Source organism: Argiope bruennichi, chromosome 5, assembly GCF_947563725.1.
Source record: "Argiope bruennichi chromosome 5, qqArgBrue1.1, whole genome shotgun sequence".
In the NCBI taxonomy this organism is placed as follows: Eukaryota; Metazoa; Arthropoda; class Arachnida; order Araneae; family Araneidae; genus Argiope; species Argiope bruennichi.
Window position 1 is genome coordinate 128709821 of NC_079155.1, and position 22128 is coordinate 128731948.

Here is a 22128-nt window from a genome sequence, read left to right on the forward strand (position 1 = left end):
ATTACTGTAAAACCTATTGAACACACTACACATTAAATTATCATTCTTGTTAATATATTGTTTTGAACAATCTACAAAAGGGATTTTACTGTACAATTATTTATTGCAATTGTACTTCAACCGACTGCATGAAATCCAGTTTGATGTAATTTTAATTTGAAAACGCAAGTTTTCAATAATAGTGATTTCTTTTGTGGTGTACTTTTTTAAATGTCCCCATTCCATTGAAAATTATAATTTATTGAACAAAATTTGTTCAATAAATGATCCATTATTATTTTCAATCCATTTTTATTTTTAAAAAATTCTACTAGGTCTGATATTTAAAATGTAAAAGAAATAAAAAGGTTTTAAAAAACCTTTTATTATTTAGATCATATAGTTTAAATGTTTCTGTTTTTTCTCTTTTTGAAACTCTTTCTCTTTGGAGGTACTCTTTGTCAATATATAATAGTTTACCTGACTAATAGAGCAACACACAGCTTAAACCACTGAAGTTAGGAATGTGAAATTTAGCAGGATTTTATCTTTTGGATGTTGGTGACTCACTAAGGACAGATTTTGCAAAATTTTAAGTAGAAATTCAGTCTAAAAAATAAAAATTTGTAACATATTTTCGCCATAACATCAAGGAATATACAGTATACTTCCGAATATCCGGCCTAATGTGGCAGAAGGGCAGGTCAGATAACAAAACACCGGATAGATCAGAGTTCTATGAACTCATTTTTTGTCCACCAATATCAGAAGACAAAGTTTTTATACCAAAACTCACTGTTACAATACATATTTCTCACTTCTTATTGAGTACTAAGCTCTCAATTTATCTCAAGCCACTGAGAATGTAAACATGGCAGTGGCCAGTAAATCATAAAAGCTGTTTATTATTATTATTATTGTTGTTGTTGTTGTTGTATGATATGGATAGTGATTCCAGAAGTTTTTAAGAAAAAGCTCTAGGTTTCTCAGATTTTTCTATTTTAAGTAGAAAATTTTGGCTAGAATGGCATGGCAAAATTTTAAGTAGAAATTCAGTCTAAAAAATAAAAAATTTTAACATATTTTCGCCATAACATCAAGGAATATACAGTATACTTCCGAATATCCGACCTAATGTGGCAGAAGGGCAGGTCAGATAACAAAACACCGGATAGATCTGAGTTCTATGAACTCATTTTTTGTCCACCAATATCAGAAGACAAAGTTTTTATACCAAAACTCACTGTTACAATACATATTTCTCACTTCTTATTGAGTACTAAGCTCTCAATTTATCTCAAGCCACTGAGAATGTAAACATGGCAGTGGCCAGTAAATCATAAAAGCTGTTTATTATTATTATTGTTGTTGTTGTTGTTGTTGTTGTATGATATGGATAGTGATTCCAGAAGTTTTTAAGAAAAAGCTCTAGGTTTCTCAGATTTTTCTATTATCGTAAACCTAAGCTTGTGATTGATGGTTGCATTGCTGCAAGCCAAAATGGTGACTTATACCCATTTTGAAAATTTCATTGTGGTACACTTAAAATATTAAGCATACTCCAAGAACAGTTGCTGTATGAACTGTGAATGAATCAAACGAATATTTAGGTACTGTGCAGTTATAATCAGGAACAGCAGAAACAATTGAGGTCTGTTACACACTGTCAAAATGATTATCAAAGAGCAGAACACTGCTCTTTTCTTGTCACAACTTGTATTTTGCATACAATGTGTAAGAGGATTGTAGCAGATACCGCTTCCAATGCCTTGGTAATGTTGTCAATGCAAACACATTGCCTTTCTCATTTAATTATGATAAAAGAAAACTAGGCTGGAGAGTCGTGAACCGATACTGGGGGATGTACTATATTGCATGAAATTTTTTTACCTTCTTAAAGGTTTTATGTATATAGTGAGTATTTTCTGAAACTCAAAACTTGGAAAGTTTGCTCTAACCAAAGAAATAGTAGTAGGAAAATTTTCCTATTATCAGCTTTCAAATATGATGCTCTGCTTGTATCTATATCTATATTATATCATATAGCTCATATCTGTTAATATCTAAAGCTGCTATTATCAGCTTTCAAATTTTATGGATGTCGTCCTCTTCCAAAATAGTAAAATTTACTGTAATAATTTCTCTATCCCTTTTTCTTGTTCCTATGCTTATTATTTCTATCCAAATAAATATTTATATAATCTAGTTTTTTCTTTAATAAAAATTAAAGGGAAAATAAAAGCTGTATGTTTTAGTTCTTTCAATTTAATACATCAATACAAGATAATATTGTTAGATTTTTGTCATTTTAATGTTAAGTTTTGAGTTTAGCATTCGGGGAGGGGGGAAATATGTCAGTTGCTTTTTACTTGTAAATTTTTAGAACTGTACACATAAGGAAATAAAAATGATCAAAGCATAGAAGTTATCCAATCTTTTACGAAAATAATTTTGTGAACCAATTTTTTTTTTTTTTTTTTTTTGTCCAATTTGCCAATTATTTGAATCTTTAATGTTTGCAACATATATGGATTCTATTCAATTTGCTCTTAACTAAAATTTTCAGAATTTTCTTGTATTAATTATTGTCTAAATCTCATTTTGAAATGAGATTAGATTCAACCTCTAGACAAAGTGATAACCATTTTTGGAATTCCCATATCATATTGATTATAATCTGAATTAAGTATTTTAATTAAAATCTGAAAAGTTGTTTTATGTCAAAGATTCCAATTAAAAAAATTTTAAAAATAGATAATTCTAAAATTTTTCTATAAAAAAATAATTTATTATAAGGTAAAAAAAGAAATCCCGTGCATAGAAAATACTTAAATTTATATATCAATGCAAGTATGCTTAATTTTTTTTTTTTTTTTTTTTTTTTTGCTGAGGTGTTTAAATAGTGCTTAATTTTTACATCTATCTCTCACTATGCACCCTATTCTATGAATAATTGTTAATTGAATATTAAAAAACTATTAATTTTCATTCTATATAATTCTAAATTTTGATAATGTGTCTTAAAATCTCATTAAAATTTGGTTTATTAATTAAATATTGTGCCATATTTATCAGAAATATTTTTTACCAGAGGAATTGAAAGAAGAAAAAGATTGCTGATTTGGAGCATTTTTGTACTTCCAGAAAATGCCTTTGTTGAAATTGCTTTTGTTTAAAAATTACATTTCTTAGCATGGTTAGTTATATTGCAGAGTTTTCTAAAGGAAATAATTTACTTCATACTTATTGACTTCTCCATGTCATCCAAATATTAACCCATTAACTGCCAATTCTTTTGGAAAAATGTTTGGCCAGATAAGTTATATATATATATATGCTCAAAAAGTTGTGTAACGTAATAATGTTATGTTTTGTTTTGAAAATATTTTTGAAAAAGGGTATTGTTATAAATTAATCAGCTGATCAGTAAAATCATTACAATAAAAAACAAAAGACTGAGTAAGTAACAGATCATTACTATAATATCGAAATTATATATTTATGTACAATATTTCATTATGATATAAGAACCAAACCAAGAATATAATGCTCCAAATATGACAATTCTATTATGTTCAACTTACACATGAATTTTAAATTTGTTTGCTTGTTGTAAAGAAATGAAGTGCAAAATACACACTCTCTGCTACATGCAATAGTGACTGATATATATAGAATGAAATTAAATTGTCCAGTGTACTACATATATTTTTGGTGCCAAATATGTAATTGTGTATGTAAATTTCCAAAATCCCCAAGGGAGGATCGTGGCAGTTAATAGGGTTGTTATGTAAGGGAATCCTTTTAAATATCTACTCTGATACCATTCCCTTTTTACATTTTTTTTAACTAATTTTTTTGTCTTTTAAAATTATTTTTAATCTTTGATAAATACAGACTAAATTGACAAGACTTTTAGTGTTATAAAAGTAATTTAAAATGTGTTGTTAAAAATTGTTTTTATTTATTTATTTTTAGTTTGAGACCAATAAACATTTTACCAAAATTATTTAATGAGATATTTCAAATAAATTATGTTTGTTTACAGTCAATTGCACTTTGAATTTAGAATTTTAAATATTATTCCCCACTTTCCATCAGGTCATTTACAGGGCCATAATCAATTATTTTTTCTGCTGAAAATTTCAGTAAATCAATTCAAATATAATTATTAATTCTTGTTGAGGAACTTGACCAAAAACTATGACAAAAAAAGGTGAGAGAGTTTATTTAATAAAATTTGCAAATCATGTTTCAGTATTTGATATTAGTTAACTGTGGGTTTCTGTATCATGAAATTTTTATTTTTCAAATCTCTAAATGTATCTTCACCATTTATTAATAAATTTTAACAGCAACAAAAAATATTCAGTAAGTTTTCAAAACTCATTATATATTCTAGCATTGTTAAGCTCTTAAAAGTTGTCCTTTAACATGCATACTGTTTTAGTTAATAATTAAAATTGGTATGAGTCATTTTCTTATATTTTTAATTAACTATGCATATTTTTTATGCCTTAGTTTATTTACATAATATATGAGTTGCTAACATTTGAAAATCAATTTTATTCAAATATTTTTGAACCTGTTAGAATCTTATTTAGTGTATTTCAGACTTAGCTCATATTATCAACAACATTCATCCATAATCACATTAAATTGTGATTATAAAACTTTTTTGTTTGCTACTAAAAGTTTTGATATTTTATTATCTTTTCTTGCAGATTCGATCTCTTGGTTTGTTTGCTGGATATCCAAACTTCATTCGTAACCATACTACAGCTTATTACAAAGAAGTAAGTATATATAGTTTTTAAAGCAACAGAAAGAAAAAGTATGAGATGTGAAATCAGTTAATTAAATCTTGCTTAAAACTATATTAATCACCTAAAAGAGTTCTCTGTGTATAAAATTGCATTATCCTTTTAAATAATGCAGTTGTGTTCTGATTGCTCAATACAATTATAATCTGAGATTGAGATATATATATATATATATATATATATATATATATATATATATATATATATATATATATATATATATATATGAAATATTTTGGAAACATCTAAATCTTGTAAAATGACAAGTTTTAGATATTTTCATTACTATATAAATTTATTAGAAAATTGTTTATACAAAAAATGCAGTGGAGCCTCATTTAAGGAGCAAAATTTTTTTCCAAAAATTTACACCCAATGTGAAACACTCATTAGTGAAACAAATTTTTCTTTCAGAATCATTATAAAATCAGAAACAACATGCCATTCCTAAAAAATACACAAATTTATAATAATATAATTTACTATTTTACGTGCTTTTTTACAAGAAAGTTATCTAAAGACATTTGTCTACACTTCAAAATTTTCAAATATGAGATGCATGATATGCAATATATACATAACAATTTCCATCTTAAAGTGTCTCTTCTCAACATGCGATTTAGCAATTTCTCATGATTTCAGCATCTTCCTAATTTCACTGGAAGGTTCTTCTTTTCATTATCTAATTTTCTTATGAAATTTCTGGACAATTTTTGGTTGTGGTACAGAATGCAGGTGGTGGCTATATATGTATTTATGCTTATATTTTACCCTTCATATTGCAGTATAAAACAATAATGTTTACCAAAGTGCAACCCCCCTTTTTTTGACACTTTAATTAACTATAGATTTAGCAGTTATGTTGTTAATAATAATAATAATAATAAAACATTGGCAGATAAGCAACAAACACAGACTAATGCTGAGATTGAGGTAGAATTATGCATGTGATGTTAAAATGCTCCCTCATTACTTATTTTGTAAACATCACTGCATTTGCATCATCATGGGAGTTTTTTTACATTTTGTGTTGCTCCTAATGTGAATCACTAGTTATGAGAGGTGCTTATTAAGTAAGGTTTGACATTTGTAAGTTTATTTTAATTTCATTAATGTTTCTCTAAAAATCTGCTTTTTTCTTTATTTTTATTTTCTTCATCTTTGATCTATAGCTGTCCACTAATTCTTTATTTTTATTCTTCTATTGCTTTATGTACATAATTTTATAAAGTGGAGCTTCAAAATCTTACTTAAATAATAAAATGAAATATTTCTGTATCTTTTTAACATATTAATAAAAACCTAAAGTTTTTTTTTTTTTTTTTTTTGAAATTGAATGATTTTCTGTTTAACAAATAATTTTATTTATGATGTTTACTATTTGATTTTCTAATAATTTCTTTTTGTTATATTTAATAGTTAAAAGTACAAGCAGAGTACTTCCAAAACATTAAAGATGGAGTCTATTTCTTACATAAGAAACAAGAAGAGATGTTGAAAAATAAAGCTTTATCAGACTATAGGTATATTAAATATTGTGTTCTCTTTGTTTATTTTCAAAGTTAAATTTAAAATTTTTAAGATGAAATTTTGCTATATGGATATTTTTGCTCTTATAGTCAATAACTAAGAAAACATTAACAAACAAGAAATGAAAATAATAATAATAATAATAATTTTTATTTATTAGAGTTCATTTCTTAGAATAGATAAGTTTTCTAAAACCCTTGAAATTTTAAATGCAATCTATAAATAAATATAATAATCACTTGAGGTTTTTTTTTAATACAGTTGTTACTTTGAAATTAAGTATTTCTGAGATAGAAAACATAATTTTACTATAGTCTTATAAATGTAGCAAGTTTAAAAAGCTGAAGCATTTTTAAAGTATTATAATAGCATTCACTGGTGGTGGTGGTGGTGGGGGGGGGGGGGGTTGAATAATATTCTTGATATTAGAAAAAAATGTTTTTGTAATTATAACTACAGAAAATTAAGAGATATGTGTAATCCCTTTTTAATTAATTGTTCAAGTTTGAGGGCAGCATATAGGTATTTTCTAATTCTGGATTGTGGTCTAGTGAAAATGCATAATACCTCATACTTCAAAATTTCTGAAGGGGCAGCAAATAAAATTTGTTTGAAGGTAAAGATAAACATCGTAATTACGTAACATAATTGTAGAAGAGAACAAATTGGTGTATTATTTAAACTAGAAATTTCATCCCACCATTGAATGAAAGTTAAAAGCAACTGATTCTTTGAAGGTGCATATCAGATAAGATTTATTGCTTTACAGAACAACAGAACGTAGTCTCATACTCCTGTATCCATAACCATTTTGTTCACTAAATGGTTTGATTGGTATGTTACTGGAATTTTATTAAATGCCAAAGTATTTACAGTAGAAAAACGAAAATAACTTTGTATGGAATTTACAAACGTATAAGAAATAATAATAATAAAATAAAACAGTTTACAAGGATTTCAAACTTTGGGTCTGAGGTGCATAGCATGCTTGTTGGTAGTTTTATTACTTCTATAGTAATAATTATTTTGAACTGTATTCAAATTCAATTGTTTGATTTTATTCATGACTGCAGTATCGTCAATTGGTGAAAATGTTTGTTTTTTCTACTCATTTAAAATATAAAGTATTGTTATTCCAGTATTATTATCACATGAGTGCTGTTCAAATATTGTCTCTTACATTGCATGTACATAGCGGAATAACACAGGGAATTAGACAGGTGGCAACCCTGTCCAAAATGCTGATGTAACCATCTTTGAATCATTGAGCTTTAAATGATCCAGAATTATTTTTAAGTATTCATTTGTACTGAACTTTTCAATGAAGAGTTGCACTATATCTTTAATATTCCATTTGAATTTAAAAGAATTGAATTATCATTTAATTTTTAAAGAATTAACTTTAATTCACTTTCTTGCCAAATTTATTAATAGCTAATGAGATAAAAAAATCTGTCCTTTGGCTAGCAGAAAGTAAGATAATTTTTTGTTGTTCTAAAATATTTTGCAATACAGAGTAATATTTTTTAGTCTTGTATGAAAGGTTATGTATGTATAACATCTGAACTGTCTCTATCTTATTAAATGTTTAATTATATTATTGAAAATTGTTTTGAAATGCTGTTGTGATTGACTAAACATGATTTGAAATTTTCTTTTGGCAATTTTTATTGTCAAATATTATTGAGTTAACAAAGTATTGTTTTGAGAAAAGCATCTTTGTATTAAAAATTACTTTGCCTTCAAAGTCAATGATATATTTAATGGCAATAATACTTTTAGCAATTAATTTTAATGCAGTATTTAATAACTCTCAATGAACCTTTTATGGCAGTTAATTTTCTATTAAGGTAGTACCGGAATTATAATGAGTTTGTTTTATTTTTAGTTGGACTGTTTATCCGCAAGAGGCATCTGTAGTTTATAAGTACACCGGCAATCAATTAAGTAAATAGAATTTTCTTTATCAGCAATTTAATAAAATTTTAATACCATAAATTCACTTTATTAATTATCATTTATTTTGTTTTAGTTGTACCTGCTGGTTTATTTGATACTCCATTGTTTGACCCAGATGCGCCACTGTAAGTTTTCCCTTTCTCTTGAAATATTAAACTTATGTTTAAAACCTGATACTGTTTATGTTTTTGTGTATTTTTTAAATATTTAATTGTATACTTTTCATTGCAATTAAGTTTACATTCTCTGAGTTTTCGTTTTTTTGGTGTGTGTGTGTGTCTATGTGCATGATCTGTATTCATAAATGCCTTCTAAGATTTTAAGTTCATTAGGCAATATATCTAGAGAGGTGAATAATTATATCTGTTTCATTTTAATTCTTTCATTAACATGCTCCAATCTAGCTAACATAATGTTGAGCATAATATGCACTGCTCCAATCAAATGTTGGAATCAAATGAATAAGGAACAAGCAAAAGAAAATATTAAATAAAAATAAAAAAATGAATTTATTTCTAACAAAGTACAATTAAATAAAAGCGGAACTGGTTATTTATGTGTGTGTGTATTTGACTCCATTCGGCATGATCATGTACAAAATGAGCAATGTAGATACAAGCCTAGTTAAATATTATGGCCTAGGTGTCTGCCACCATTTGAATTTTAAAAATACTTAATTAATTGAGTCATGAATTTCAATTTATGCATAAGAAATTCAATTCATATTTGACACAATCAATAAGCGGACTATTGATGCCTCATCAAATAAGCTGTTTGTGAAAGGTGGTTAATGCACTTATAGTAGTGTTTCTAATCATTGCTTTTAATAAATTTATTTATTACTGATTGCTTCAAGTGACCAGCTTTTATTTGTCTAGAATATTCATTATATTTGTTTTCAGAAAAATTGTTTTGATATAACTTCATATACATGATTTCACCAAATTGTTTGACATTAAAGCCGTGTCTTACTTTCTTTTTGTATTGTGCACATGAACCTTTTCTAATGGGGACTGGTCTTATGACATCACGGTGTTATTAAAAAAGAAAATATCCGGTTCATCTATCTTCCAAATTTCGCAATCTTATAACTTTATTTTTTGTCTTGTAAACCACCCAAATATTAAATGGAATCCTTCTTCTTTAATTTTTATTAATGGAAGAAAAACCATGTGATTAGATGTTTGATGAAGTAAAATAAACAGTTTAAATTTTCAAGACAACATTGGTACCTGTTGATGGAATTTGGGTTAAAAAAATATTTTAAAAAATTGTTAAAATTCAGCAAAAATTTGTACAACTATTAAATGGGTGTTATTAATGCTATACAAATTAGTGATATTTATTAGTGATACAAAGCGACTTTGGTGTAAAATCATGCATTTTTATAATAATCTCCTAGTGTCCTAATGAAACTAGTCTTTTGATATGCTTTTCATTTTCTAGCATATCTCTTCCTACAAAAAACAGTCATGTTTCAGAAATCATGTCATGTTTTGATTTACTGAATGAAAACTCATTATAAACTTTTTTTTTATCATTTACTGCTCGAGGTATTTTTACCAAGCTTTGAATTATGTTTAATTTTAGCCTTGTTCTATCCTAATAAATCAGCATGAAAAATTTTGCTTTTCTGTTGAATGATTGGATCTTTTGAGTAGTTTAACAAATGAGCTGACTTTTTGATTGAAGAAGGCAGATATCTAGACCCATTCCTAAAATTTTTTTTGACACATTGTGTAATTGAAAATATTATGTCTGATACTTGGAACTTTTAATATTAATATGTTTTCCTAACAGTATAAAGCTTATTTTCAAAGTTAAATTAAGCAGTCTTTTGTCCAGTACTTATGAAAAGCATGAAAATTTTTTAGGCTGTGAACAAACAGTGAGGATATGTGGAGACTTATATTAAATCATATGATTGATGAAACTTGTCAAAAACATGATTTCTGCATTATGGAATCTAACTAAACCAAACCATAGGAAAATTTTTATTTTTAATGGATGTAAAGTTTGTTGAAATGATGTAACACTTTGAAGCAAGAATAAGATGGTTGTAGAACAAAAATCTTCAGTTTGAAGTACAATTAAATGGCAAGGACAGCATCTGAATGGGCATTCCTTTATCCAAAATATTATGCTACATTATTGCAGGCATTTAGCCAATGACAATAAAATATTAACTAGGTCTGCATATGTGGTAAATTTTCAATTGAATCTCTTCTCTGACCTGGTACCTAATCCCAAAGAAAAATAGCATATCCTAAAATATATGAAGAAAGGTACTCTTATATGATAATTTCAGATCACAAATGGGAAAATTCCATTAATATTAAATCTTTTTTTTTTTTTAATTCTCTCAAAATTATAAAGAGAAAAGTCATTACATACTCACAAAAATATGAGAATCTCCATAATATTTTAATATTAAACGGCTTAGAAACTGCTTTTAAATCACTGAGTAGTTATTTTTTTTCAAGTACATTGAAAGAATTAATCAAATTATTTTAGAGCTGTTAAGTATGGAGTTCTTGCTGCTCATGTTGCTAATAAACTTGCAGAAGTGTTTGATGACAAAGGTAAATTGGACCCACATTTTATTTATTTATTTTTATTTATTTACTTTATTTTATTCATTTATATTTATTTATTTTATTTTATTTATTTATATTTATTTATTTTAGTTTTATGTAAAGTATTTTTTAAAAGATAATTTTTGTGTGTGGCCATTTGTTAAGATATTTTTATATTTTGTTATATTTTGAAATTGCTGTAAGACTGTTCTGGAATAGATTTTTATTATTTTAAAGTGCAGTTAAATGACAAAAACAACATCTGAATGGGCATTCTATTATCTAAATTAGCATGCCACATTATCAAAGGCATAGGTAGCATGTAACATATGTAGCTGTTATGAAAGTCATATTCATTTCATGCTATGGCTGTTATTTTTATGTGTAAAGTTGTATTACAAAGAAACAGAGTTATAAATGTCTGATTATTATTTAAGAAGGTACTGTTTTACAACTTTTTATATAATACATTGTATTGTGTTTACTCTTTTCAGAGTTCTACAATAATTGTAAAGATTGTTAACAGTTCTATTAAATTTTTTACCATTTCTTAGATTAAATATATTTTGAATCCTTCAAAATTGTATACAATGTGTTTTATTACATTCACTCTTCACTACAGTTTAGTATGTAAATATTTCTTTTATCAGAGATAAAAGTTAGAAATTATTTAAAATTGTACCCTTAAATAAAATAAAATATTAGAATGTGAATACCATTTGAATCCTAAAGAAATGCATGTTTCTTACAAAGTTGTCTTTTCTTGTTGTGATTACTGAGTGTGACACATTGATAAAATATGCTTTATTTTTACATTTACAGGAATCAATTATGATGCTTATGGTACCCTTCGACAGTGGGTTAGCAACAACTCTGTTGTATCTTTTTCAAATAAGCAATCATGCTTGAAAAAAATATTATCAAATTACACTTTGGAGGGTGTAAACGTAAGTATCAATTAATGTATTATTGATTAAATTATGGATCATATAGGAAAATATCGCAATCATGGAACACACATTCTTTTCTTTTTCCTCAAAAGTGATTGTGATCTGGAATTCAGATCTCCTCCCCCTTACATTAAGAACTGAATTTGGGAAATGTACAATTATTTTACATAAATTAAGTTTTAGCAATTTAATTTTATTTGCCTTTTCAATTAATCAAATTAATATTATATTAAAGTATATCTTAAATGCTTAAATATTAATAATATAAATGTTATACAGATTAGGAACATTCTTTATTCTTATAAAAATTTCAGTGGAATTTTGATATCTTTCTCAAATTCCTATTTAGGAGGAATGTTGTAGGATATTTTATTGAATAAATAAAGATCTTAAATAAAGTTTTTACATTCTGCAAACTATTATCCTTTTCTTACCAGTTTTCCATCTCTTACATTAGTTAATACGCTCATTTTAATTTTCACCTGTAATGCTTGGAAGATAAAATCACAAGCCTGTTTTCTTATTTTATCAAATTGTTTTGTGTTCATGCAAAATATAAGCACTTAATAAATATCTATATAAATGCTGAAGTTTCCAGAGCTAAAATGCCTATGTCATTCAAAAAAACTGCAAACTGAACTTTCGAAAAATGCTAAGAAATTGAAACAACAAATAACTTGGTGCAATAAATGTAAAGTGATATTTAAGTTTCTTTTTTAAATTTGAGTTTTTTGGTTTATTATTGAAATCCTTTGAAAATGCATGTATGTAAGTGAAATGCTTTTTCTGAAAAGGAAGTTCTTAAATGGAATCTTTATTATGTTCATGATGTTGTGGAATATGTTGCATTTTTAGATGGATTTAAAAAAAATGGTTAAATCCATGACCATTGCTTAGAGCACTTTGAACTAGCAGACAGAAAGTCGAAATAAATGGCTATTGGAATATATAGCCATTTATTAAACTTCGAAATGAGATTCCTCAAATTTAAGTCAGAAAATATTTATTTTCAATGCATATAGATTCAGGGCCAAGTGAACAAAAACATGCATAACTCAGAATGTTAAAATGATATTGAATTAAAAACATAAGTATTAATTTTAAGAATATGATTAAAATGTACTTATTATATGCACATGCATGCACATAATATATATTATAATTATTTCTTGAACTATTTGAAACTATATTTTGTTTCTTAAGCTATGTTATTATTTTTCTTATTCTTCAACATATATAAATGATTATAATTGAAAAAAAATTTTGCTGTAAAAGATATCTTAAATTTGGTAAACAGTTAATTTTCCTTAGTTGTCATTTGATGTTTTGATTTATAAAAATGGTTATCAATATTAGAGTTTAGAAAATTATTTCCAAACAGATATGGGCTGCATGCATAAAACATTTAAGAAACGTGATCTAAAAGCTTCTAACTTTCTTCTTCAGTTTTTGTATTGCAATAAAATGTTTCATTATTAATGTATGTCTATTGTGACAGATTATTGAATATAATAATTACTGCTGGTGTGTTTATTACTTGCAGGCCATGCCAGAACTCACTATTGGTTCCTTGATAGCAGATATTGGAGGTGTAAAGATTGCATATGAAGTAATTTTTTTTGTTTTAAAATTTTTTACAAATGTAAATTTGTTTAATGTACAAGGACTTATATTAAATATTAAAAAAAAAGAACTTTAAATATAAATTTTAGCTTTGTGTAATTCTTATTCTATTATCTATCATAACTATCTCAAAAAAACTTCTTGATTTCACTAATTCACAATTATTAAAGTTGCAGTGATTGATATGATACAAAACTTGTATTACTAATGAGTGATATGGTCTTTTCAGTTTATAAAAAGATATTATATGCAATATGTCCTTTCAGTATAATTTCAAGATTTTGCAAGAAAACAAATGAATGCACAAGTGTGTGGAAAAGTTGAATTAAAATCAAATCTTTTCCTCATCATTTCATACATTATAAAGCTGCCATTAGTTATTCAAAAATATGCCATGTCAGAGTTTGATTTGTAGCCCTATTCTGTGTAGAATAGTGGCAAACTGATCTGTACTTCATATAATTAATATCTCTTATCCTGAAGAGAATTACACAATTTTGAATAGTTATTAATGAATATAACTCTGCTAATAGATATTCTCCTTGGTTCTCATTGTGTCTTTTCTTAAAAGTTGATAATTAATCACAGGGTTTGTAACACTATGAAAAGCTCTGAAATTTGAGAACGTTTTTAGGCATATTAAAAGTACTTGATTTTGAAGAACATTCCTTAAAAAGTGCTGAATTTCTCAGGAAGTACAAATAAAACTTTTTTGTGTGTCCTTGTTTTCTTAGATATTGAATGCAATGAATTGAAAGTACAGTTTTAAAGCTTTGTGTACCGAATGTATCCAGAAAGAAAACCAAGAAAAGGAAAAATTCAGAATAAGATAGATCCATTGGTATCAACACATATGAAGATAAAGCTTAATGGCCGACATTTTTCCTGCTTCCTCTTTCATCAGCAATGAATATCATCTTTTATTGAAGTGATTGAATGGTTACCCCGAAGGGGCAGTAGAAAATATGCACTGTGTCAAAATCGTTCCGACACAAATATGTACAATTTTTTGTATTTTAGATGGTGAAGAATTTATTTTAATTTTGTCTAATAATTATATGTTTAAACTTTTCTGTGTTGTTAAAAAATATGCAAATTGATTCGATCAACAGAAAATAAGCATAAAGTACAATAAATTTGATGTGCTTAAAAGTTAAATGTATTGAACATAGGAGAAGACACTCTAATAACACTTACAGAGAATCTTCTTTATTATGTTACACATCCAATCATCCTTTGTTAATGTACGTCTGTAATTCATTGTAGTTGTAATTATGTCAGTTGATTGTTAACATCCGGTATGATGAAATTTTAGCTTGAAGCCATAAGTTTTCAAGTAATTTCTTTTGCAATTTACTTTTTAAATGTCTCCACCATTTGAAAATTATCTGTTGGACAAATTTTTAATTTTTTTTTATCTGGTACTAATAAATTTTAAAGAATAATTTTTTTAAAAAAAAATATGGATTAGATTCTATAATTTTTTATTATTCTTTCTTTTTCTCTTTTTGTAGTTCTTATAGATTCCTTTTCCCCCAAAGAATTTACATATAAAACCTTTATACATATAAAGATTTGTTGTAACTGACAGAACAACACATGCAACTTAAACCACTGAAGTTAATAACAAGCATTTGGCAGAAAGTTACTTCTTCGATATTAAAAGCTAAGTTTTCATTGGAAGTTTAATTATGAAAAAAGAAATAGAATTTTAATGTGTTTTCACTATATCATTAAATTATACCATCACATAAAAATTAATTCTGCACTGTCTAAAATGTTTAAAAAAATTCGTTTTCCATAATATCAATTTTGTTTGAATGAATGAACTTTTATTCATTTTTGAAAAATTAAATTTGAACACAATTTGTAACAATGATTTTTATTGCAATGAAAATTAAAACAACATAATTGCTTCATCAGCTTGCTGAGTCAGTGATTTTACCTCTGTTCACATTGTGATTTTAAAAAAATAACTTCTTTGCTTTAAATTATATTAAACTGTAAAGCAGTTCTTTCAATAAGATTCTTCATATGTTGAACGTTGTCAAATTTTGAGGCAATGCAATATATTTTCTTACACTAACTTCCAAAAATAATTTTTTAAAAGTTTTCCACTGACATTTTTATTTTCATTTTACTTCTAACTACATATCTGGTGTCTTTTTAGCTTCATAAACCAGTTCCATTACTTACAAGGACTAGAAATTGTCAAGTCATTTTCATTTCTTCATAAAATATATAACCAATTTTTTCTGTATTTTTTAAAGCTAAAATTTAAAAAATGTAATTATTTTTACATACATATTAAAAGTAAGTTTTTATTGAATTTTTGAAATATGAGATGTTTGAAAATGTCTTTCACTAAACCTCTGAAGTAAAATGTGATAATTTTTTATAGTCTGATCATTTCTAAACACTACAATTCCTTTTTGTTTAAAGAAAAAAAAAAACTTAATTGAAATTTGACATTATAAAGTTTAATCTTCAGGGAGGAACTTTGCTTATTATAAGCATTAAATCTACTGTTTTTTATTTATGATTTCAATTATATTTTCACTTTTTCTGTAGCTGGTGTTTTTACATTTCTTCCTCAGTTTATATTTATGAATTTGAGTTTAAGAAATAATGAGAGAAATCATACATTATGTTTTTTAAAAGCTGATTTTATTAACTTTCATAAATGATTTAGTAATTCAAATAACTTTATTATAGCAATTGTTTTCTTTTATGATGTTTCTACATTTTTTATTCATATTAAGGTGACTTTATTATAGCATTAAAAAACATATCCTTCCCATTTAATGATGTGCTTTTGGTTTTGATAGTAAAGTATTTATATTTACTAATTTTATATTGTTATTTGTTGATAGGCTTACAGGCGGCATGCTGAAGAGGAGAAGGAAATGTTAGAGCTACCTGGATTGGGCAATAATAACCAACAATTGTTCTTCATTTCTTATGCTCAGGTAATTTATTTTTGAAGATTACATTTATGAAATTTAAGAATACAGAAGTACTCGGCAGATATCCGTCAGTAGATATAATGGAAATTGTCTAATTTAAACATTTTTAATTTCAAATTTTCAGCAGTTCAAATTTATTTTGATAAAATTGAAGTAAAAATTAAAAATTGTTTTTATTTCTGATTTTTTAACACTAAATTTGTTTTTACGTAATGCCCACTATATTAATTATGAATAATTTTTTATGGCTGTGATTCATTTGCTAAATTTGTTGGTATACAAGATATATAATCCAAATGTCTAGAATTTTAGACTTTTCTTTCTTTGAAATTCTTAATTCAAGAATTTCTAGATTTCCATAATGTATTCTTATCTTTCTCAAATTTTGCTATAGAGAAAGTAAATGATTTAAAGGTTATTTAAATGGATGAAATTGTACCAAAAGGAATGTAAAATATCCTTGATTACTAATAAATTCAATGTTCATTATGAAATATTACTTATTCAATTTAAACAGAAAAATATTGCTAAGTTTTTATCTAAAAAAAATCATTTCAAAAATGGATTTTATCTATAACAATTATTTTAGAATAATTTATTGAATAATTGGACAACTTAACTGTAACCTATATATTCTATGCTCCATTATTATTATTATTGTTTGCAGTTTTGTATTTTTAAAACTTGTTTAATATGTACACTTCAGTTTCATATGCTTAAAAGTTAATAAGATGAATTTTCATTATCTTTGTTAAAATGTCTATTTGTCATACCAAAATTTTCATCTGCTTAGAAAAAAAAGAAAATAAAGCTATTACCAGAATTTAAACATCCATTCCTTTAAAAGAAAGATGAGCTGAACTTTTAAAAAATGTTGAAAAACAGAATGGTTAAAAAACTATTAATTCATAGCAAACAAAAAAAAGTTGTGATTTTTTTTTATTTATTTACTCTTTGTTTCACTAAATAAATATCTTGAAATATGTTTGTACATCTATGTGTGTATGTCCATATTTGTATTCTGAAAATTATATATGATTTTTACTTTCGGTAATTCTGATATTTGAAATAAGGTCACAGCCCTCCCTGTGCTAGAAACGTTTATTTTTTTCTCTTATTTCATTTTTTAAAAAGATATTTTACATTCTTTCTTTCTTCAGTCTTTGTGCCAAATTATAAAACCTGAGAAATTGATGTCATTGCAAGATTCAAGTATGCAGCTTCCTGAAGAGTTAAGGTAATAAATATATCTTTTATATTGTTTTTCATAATTTTTTAATAAGTTTATATTCCATAAAGTAAATGTCTGGTTGTATAACTGTTTGCTATAATGAAACCTTTATTCAAATTATTGCTGAAAGACCCTTTTTCTTCACTTAAGTATATTTTATTGTGAGCAACTGATTCATTCCATGTCTAATCATCCAAGTTTTTTGTGATATAGTAGCTATTAGTTTCTGACGAAATTTGTAAATTATTAGAATTTTAAGCTGGTTCCAAAAATATTATTTACATTTTGTAATTTAAAACTATTGTCATGATATATATGCTGTACTTTTCTAAGAAGTCAAAAAAAAGAAAAAAATTTTTGAACTCAAATAGAAGGAATCTAAATGATTTGTTTACATGTGTCATGGTTGTTCCACGTGATTATTTTTTATAAGATAGACAATACCTCAATAATAGTGTATTTTACTGTTTTGTGATTTTGAAATGAGCAATTGGAGACAAAGAAGGAAAAAAGTTATTTCTTGATATATACACCCTAGAAATGGAGGCATAAGGTGTAATATTGGAAGTTTAGTTAGCCGCATGCAGAACTGCACAATTTGCTTTTTTAAATAAATCTTCCTATTGAAAAAAAATGTTTATATAGCTGTTAAAAAAACCTTTTAATTATGATATATATGAAAATTACCTGAAAAAATAAGCAAAAAAATGGATTTTAATATTATTTTATAGTAAAATTTACAAAACTTGATATATTTATCCCTAAATCTACTGCTATCAATTAAAAACTGTAATCTATAAAACAGAAAAATAAATAAATCTGTCTTAAAGCCTGATATTTATTACCAGTAAAAGTTAAAACTTGTCCTTTTGAGTTCATAAGGGGATGTTTACCAGCAGTCATTTTGAATCATTAATTTTTGCTTGCATTTTCTGACTAACAATTTAACATTCAAGTTTAAAAAAAAAAAAAAAAAAAAACTTTTTTTTTTATCTAAAAAATAAGATATATTTCAAATCTTCTTTGGTGGCTGATTTCGCTTATTTTTTAATAATTATAGTTGAAATTATATGAATGTAATCTTTGGGAACTGTAGTAGAATCTGATGTAGCTGAAATTAAGATGCATGTCATCATGACAAATGTTTAAATTTGAAGGCTGTTTTAAGTTTCTTAAAAGTGCTTAAATTTGAAAAAGGGTCTTCAAAAAGTGCTTAATTTTCTCAAGAAGTGCAAAGAAAACTTTTTTTGGACTGGAGAGTTTCCTCAGATGTTGAATATGATAAATCGAAAACATGGTTATAAAGGTTTGTTTACCTGATGTATCTAGAAAGAAAGCAACAAAAAATAAGAATTTGGGGAAGGATTCCAGAATAATGCATAAAGATTTTTTTTTCACTCCCTATTTCTTCAACAATATGCATTGCAGTTTATTAAAATACTGGATTGTTAATCCAGAAGGGACAGTATGAAATACTTACTATATCATATTTGTTGCAACTTGAAAAATTGCTCAAACCAATTTTTAGCGTTTTAGATGGTGAAGAGTTTATTTTAATGATGTGTGACAAATGTATTTTTTAAACTTTTATGTTTTGATAAAGAAAAATACAATCTATGGAAAATAAGAATGCAGCAGAATGAATTTGTAATTCTTAAAAGAGATATATAGAACATGGGAGAAGTTGATTTAAAAACACTTACAATGAAGCCTCTGTAGTATTTTACGTGTTTGATCATTATTCCATTTAATATATCGTTTTGGAGAACAATCCTTTAAACAATCTATAAAAAGGATTTTACTGTACTATACTGAATTGTAATTTATTATGATGTGTTATTATGTTAGTCGATTGTGTAAAATTGTGGCCTCCGAAATGAAAATGCATCATATGAGTCTGAAACAGAATGAAAAAGTAGAGATTGAATTAGCAATGGTTGCTTTTTACTTATTATGTTCTCTCTTGCCATTGTGTTAAAATTGTATTATATATCTTTCAATTTATGAATTATAATATTGCTCACTTAATTTATAATTTTAATTATTTTACATAGATTTCAACATAGTTAAAGCATAAAATGATTAATATATATATAATTCAAAGTGGTGAATAAAAACTAAAAAAAAAAAAAAAATGTGCAGCAAATAGAATCCATTTTGTTACTCAATATTTTTTTAATCAAGTTGTACTTTCAAAATCAAACAAAAAAAAAAGTACTTTCTTCTACAGATTGAAATAGCTTTAATGTAATTCAATAAAATATTGCATCTAATTTTAAAATAATGTAAAGAAGAAATTTTGAGGTTTTCATTGGAGGAAAAAAAAAACCACTCGTCATTTATTTTATTTGCACTGTACGTTGCTATATGCAAAGTTTAAAGGCTCACTGAGTATTTTTTGGCACAAGTCAAAGATTTGAGTTGGAGTTATTTTAATTTATTTTGTTTGGTTTAATTTTTTGGAAATGGCGAAAAAGAAAACTTCTACAGACATGAAAAACTTAATTGTAGAACCGTAAAAAGAAAAGTATAAGAGATATTGCAGATATTGTGAAAAAGCCTCTTTCAACAGTGCATTACATAATTAATACGTATAAAAGATATGGAATTTTGCGAAGACCTAATTCTAAGTGATCAACTCAAAAAGATTTCTTTGACTCAAACAAAAAGACGAATACTGAGATTTATTAAAGAGAATCCGAAAATTTCATTAGGAAAGATAGCAAGAGAGTTGAAGGAGGAATCTGTTATCAATGTGCATGCACAGATTATGAGGAATTTTTTACATTCTGAGGAATGTAGAGCATGTGCACCACAAAAGAAGCCACACTTATCTGCCAGAAATGTGAACAAACGTCTTGAACATGCTAAACACTATGTTGGGAAACCTGAAGATTCCTGGAAGTCTGTTATTTTCATTGACGAATCAAAATTTAATTTATTTGGATCCGATGACGCCCACTTTGTGTGGCGAAGGGAAGGTACAAGACTAAAACCAGCAAATATAAAAGTAACTGTTAAATATCATGGTGGCAGTGATATGTTATGGGGTACAATGGGAGCTAATGGATTTGGAAATTTACTGTTTATTGAAGGTAGATGGACAAAATGCTGTATTTGAATATTCTAAAATAGAATTTACCAGGCACAGCTGAAAAATTGAATTTAAATAAAAACTATTCTTTGGTTCAAGCTAGTGATCCTAAGCGTAACACTTGCATCGTGAAAGAATGGTTATTATATAACATACATAAAGTACTGCCCATCCTCCACAAAAGTCCTGATTTGAATCCTATAGAGTATCTGTGGCTGTTTATAGTGCAAAAAACTACGAAAGAAGAAAATAAAAATGAACTAAAAAGTGCTCTTCAGAATATATGATATTGTATACCAAAAGACTTCACTGAAAAGTTGATCCCTTTAATGAATAAGAGATTAGAAACTGTTACAGCAGCCAAAGGACATCACATGAAATATTAAATGTTTTTGTCTGAAATTAATTTCTTGTATAAATGTGCAAGTTTTTTTTGTTGTCAAAAGTGATATCATCATAATGTTCTTTAAATTTATAATTTATATTTATGCATTATTGAAATCAAATCATGCTGTTTAATTAATTTTTGTAATTGTCTTTCTTCTGAATTTTGTTTTATTTTAAAAGTATAATATAGTACAAAATTATTAAAGATGAAATCATATAGGCCTGCTGTTCAACTTTTTCTTTGATTCATTGTTTATATATATAATATAGAAATAGTTTGAATAATTTAAGAACTATTTATTTAAATAGAATTCTTAGGCAAATATAAAGACAGATATTTTAAAAATCTGTTCACATTTTTAACAGACTTTAAAATATTTAACTTAAATCCTGACAATGTCTTTATTTGGGTAGCCAGCATTCACTTATAAATATCAAGTAAAGGTGTTAAAATAATTCCTAAGAACCCAACCCCTTCTGAATAGCTGCTTACATAGATTCACCCATCTCATTTTTCAGAAAAATGTAATCCCTGTTTCTAATTATGAGCTGAAACGTTCAAAGTCCAGTTAAGAAAGCCTGTTTGTACTCCTTGCTTCCAATTGGTTATTAGTGGATTCCGAATAATTTTGGAACAAAAATGTCATTCATGCATCTTTTATTGGTTCTTTCGTTGATATGAGTTGCAAAGCTGGCAATGCGCGTTTTTCTAAATCTCGAGTAAATGCCTTCTTCTGCGTCAGTATGAGAACAGAAAATCGGCGAGGAAGTTAGCTGAATTATTCAACTATGGAAGAACGTAAATCAACAAAATCTTTTAAGAAAAGGATTAGATTTTGAAGATATAAAGACTTCATATTTCGTGGTTCACGAAAAATGTGTCGACATCAATGAGTGTTTGGGAATGGTTTAAAGCTATTCGTGCAAAGAAAATTCCTGTCAGTGGACGTATGATTCAACACAAAATAAAAGAACTTGTGGATGTTCTGGGCATTGAAAATTTCTGAACC

The 22128-nt window shown here is 26.3% G+C and overlaps 1 protein-coding gene across 1 annotated transcript in view; it reads left to right on the forward strand.

Annotated features, from left to right (window-relative positions):
- LOC129968163 (endothelin-converting enzyme 2-like) overlaps nt 1-22128 on the forward strand; it is a 49679-nt gene that overhangs the window by 22556 nt on the left and 4995 nt on the right. Inside the window, exons 9-17 of the mRNA XM_056081984.1 lie at nt 4704-4775; nt 6222-6325; nt 8221-8279; nt 8365-8416; nt 10806-10873; nt 11690-11814; nt 13361-13426; nt 16314-16409; nt 17567-17643. Of these exons, the coding sequence (XP_055937959.1) occupies nt 4704-4775; nt 6222-6325; nt 8221-8279; nt 8365-8416; nt 10806-10873; nt 11690-11814; nt 13361-13426; nt 16314-16409; nt 17567-17643 (719 nt within the window). The remainder of the gene's footprint in view (nt 1-4703; nt 4776-6221; nt 6326-8220; nt 8280-8364; nt 8417-10805; nt 10874-11689; nt 11815-13360; nt 13427-16313; nt 16410-17566; nt 17644-22128) is intronic.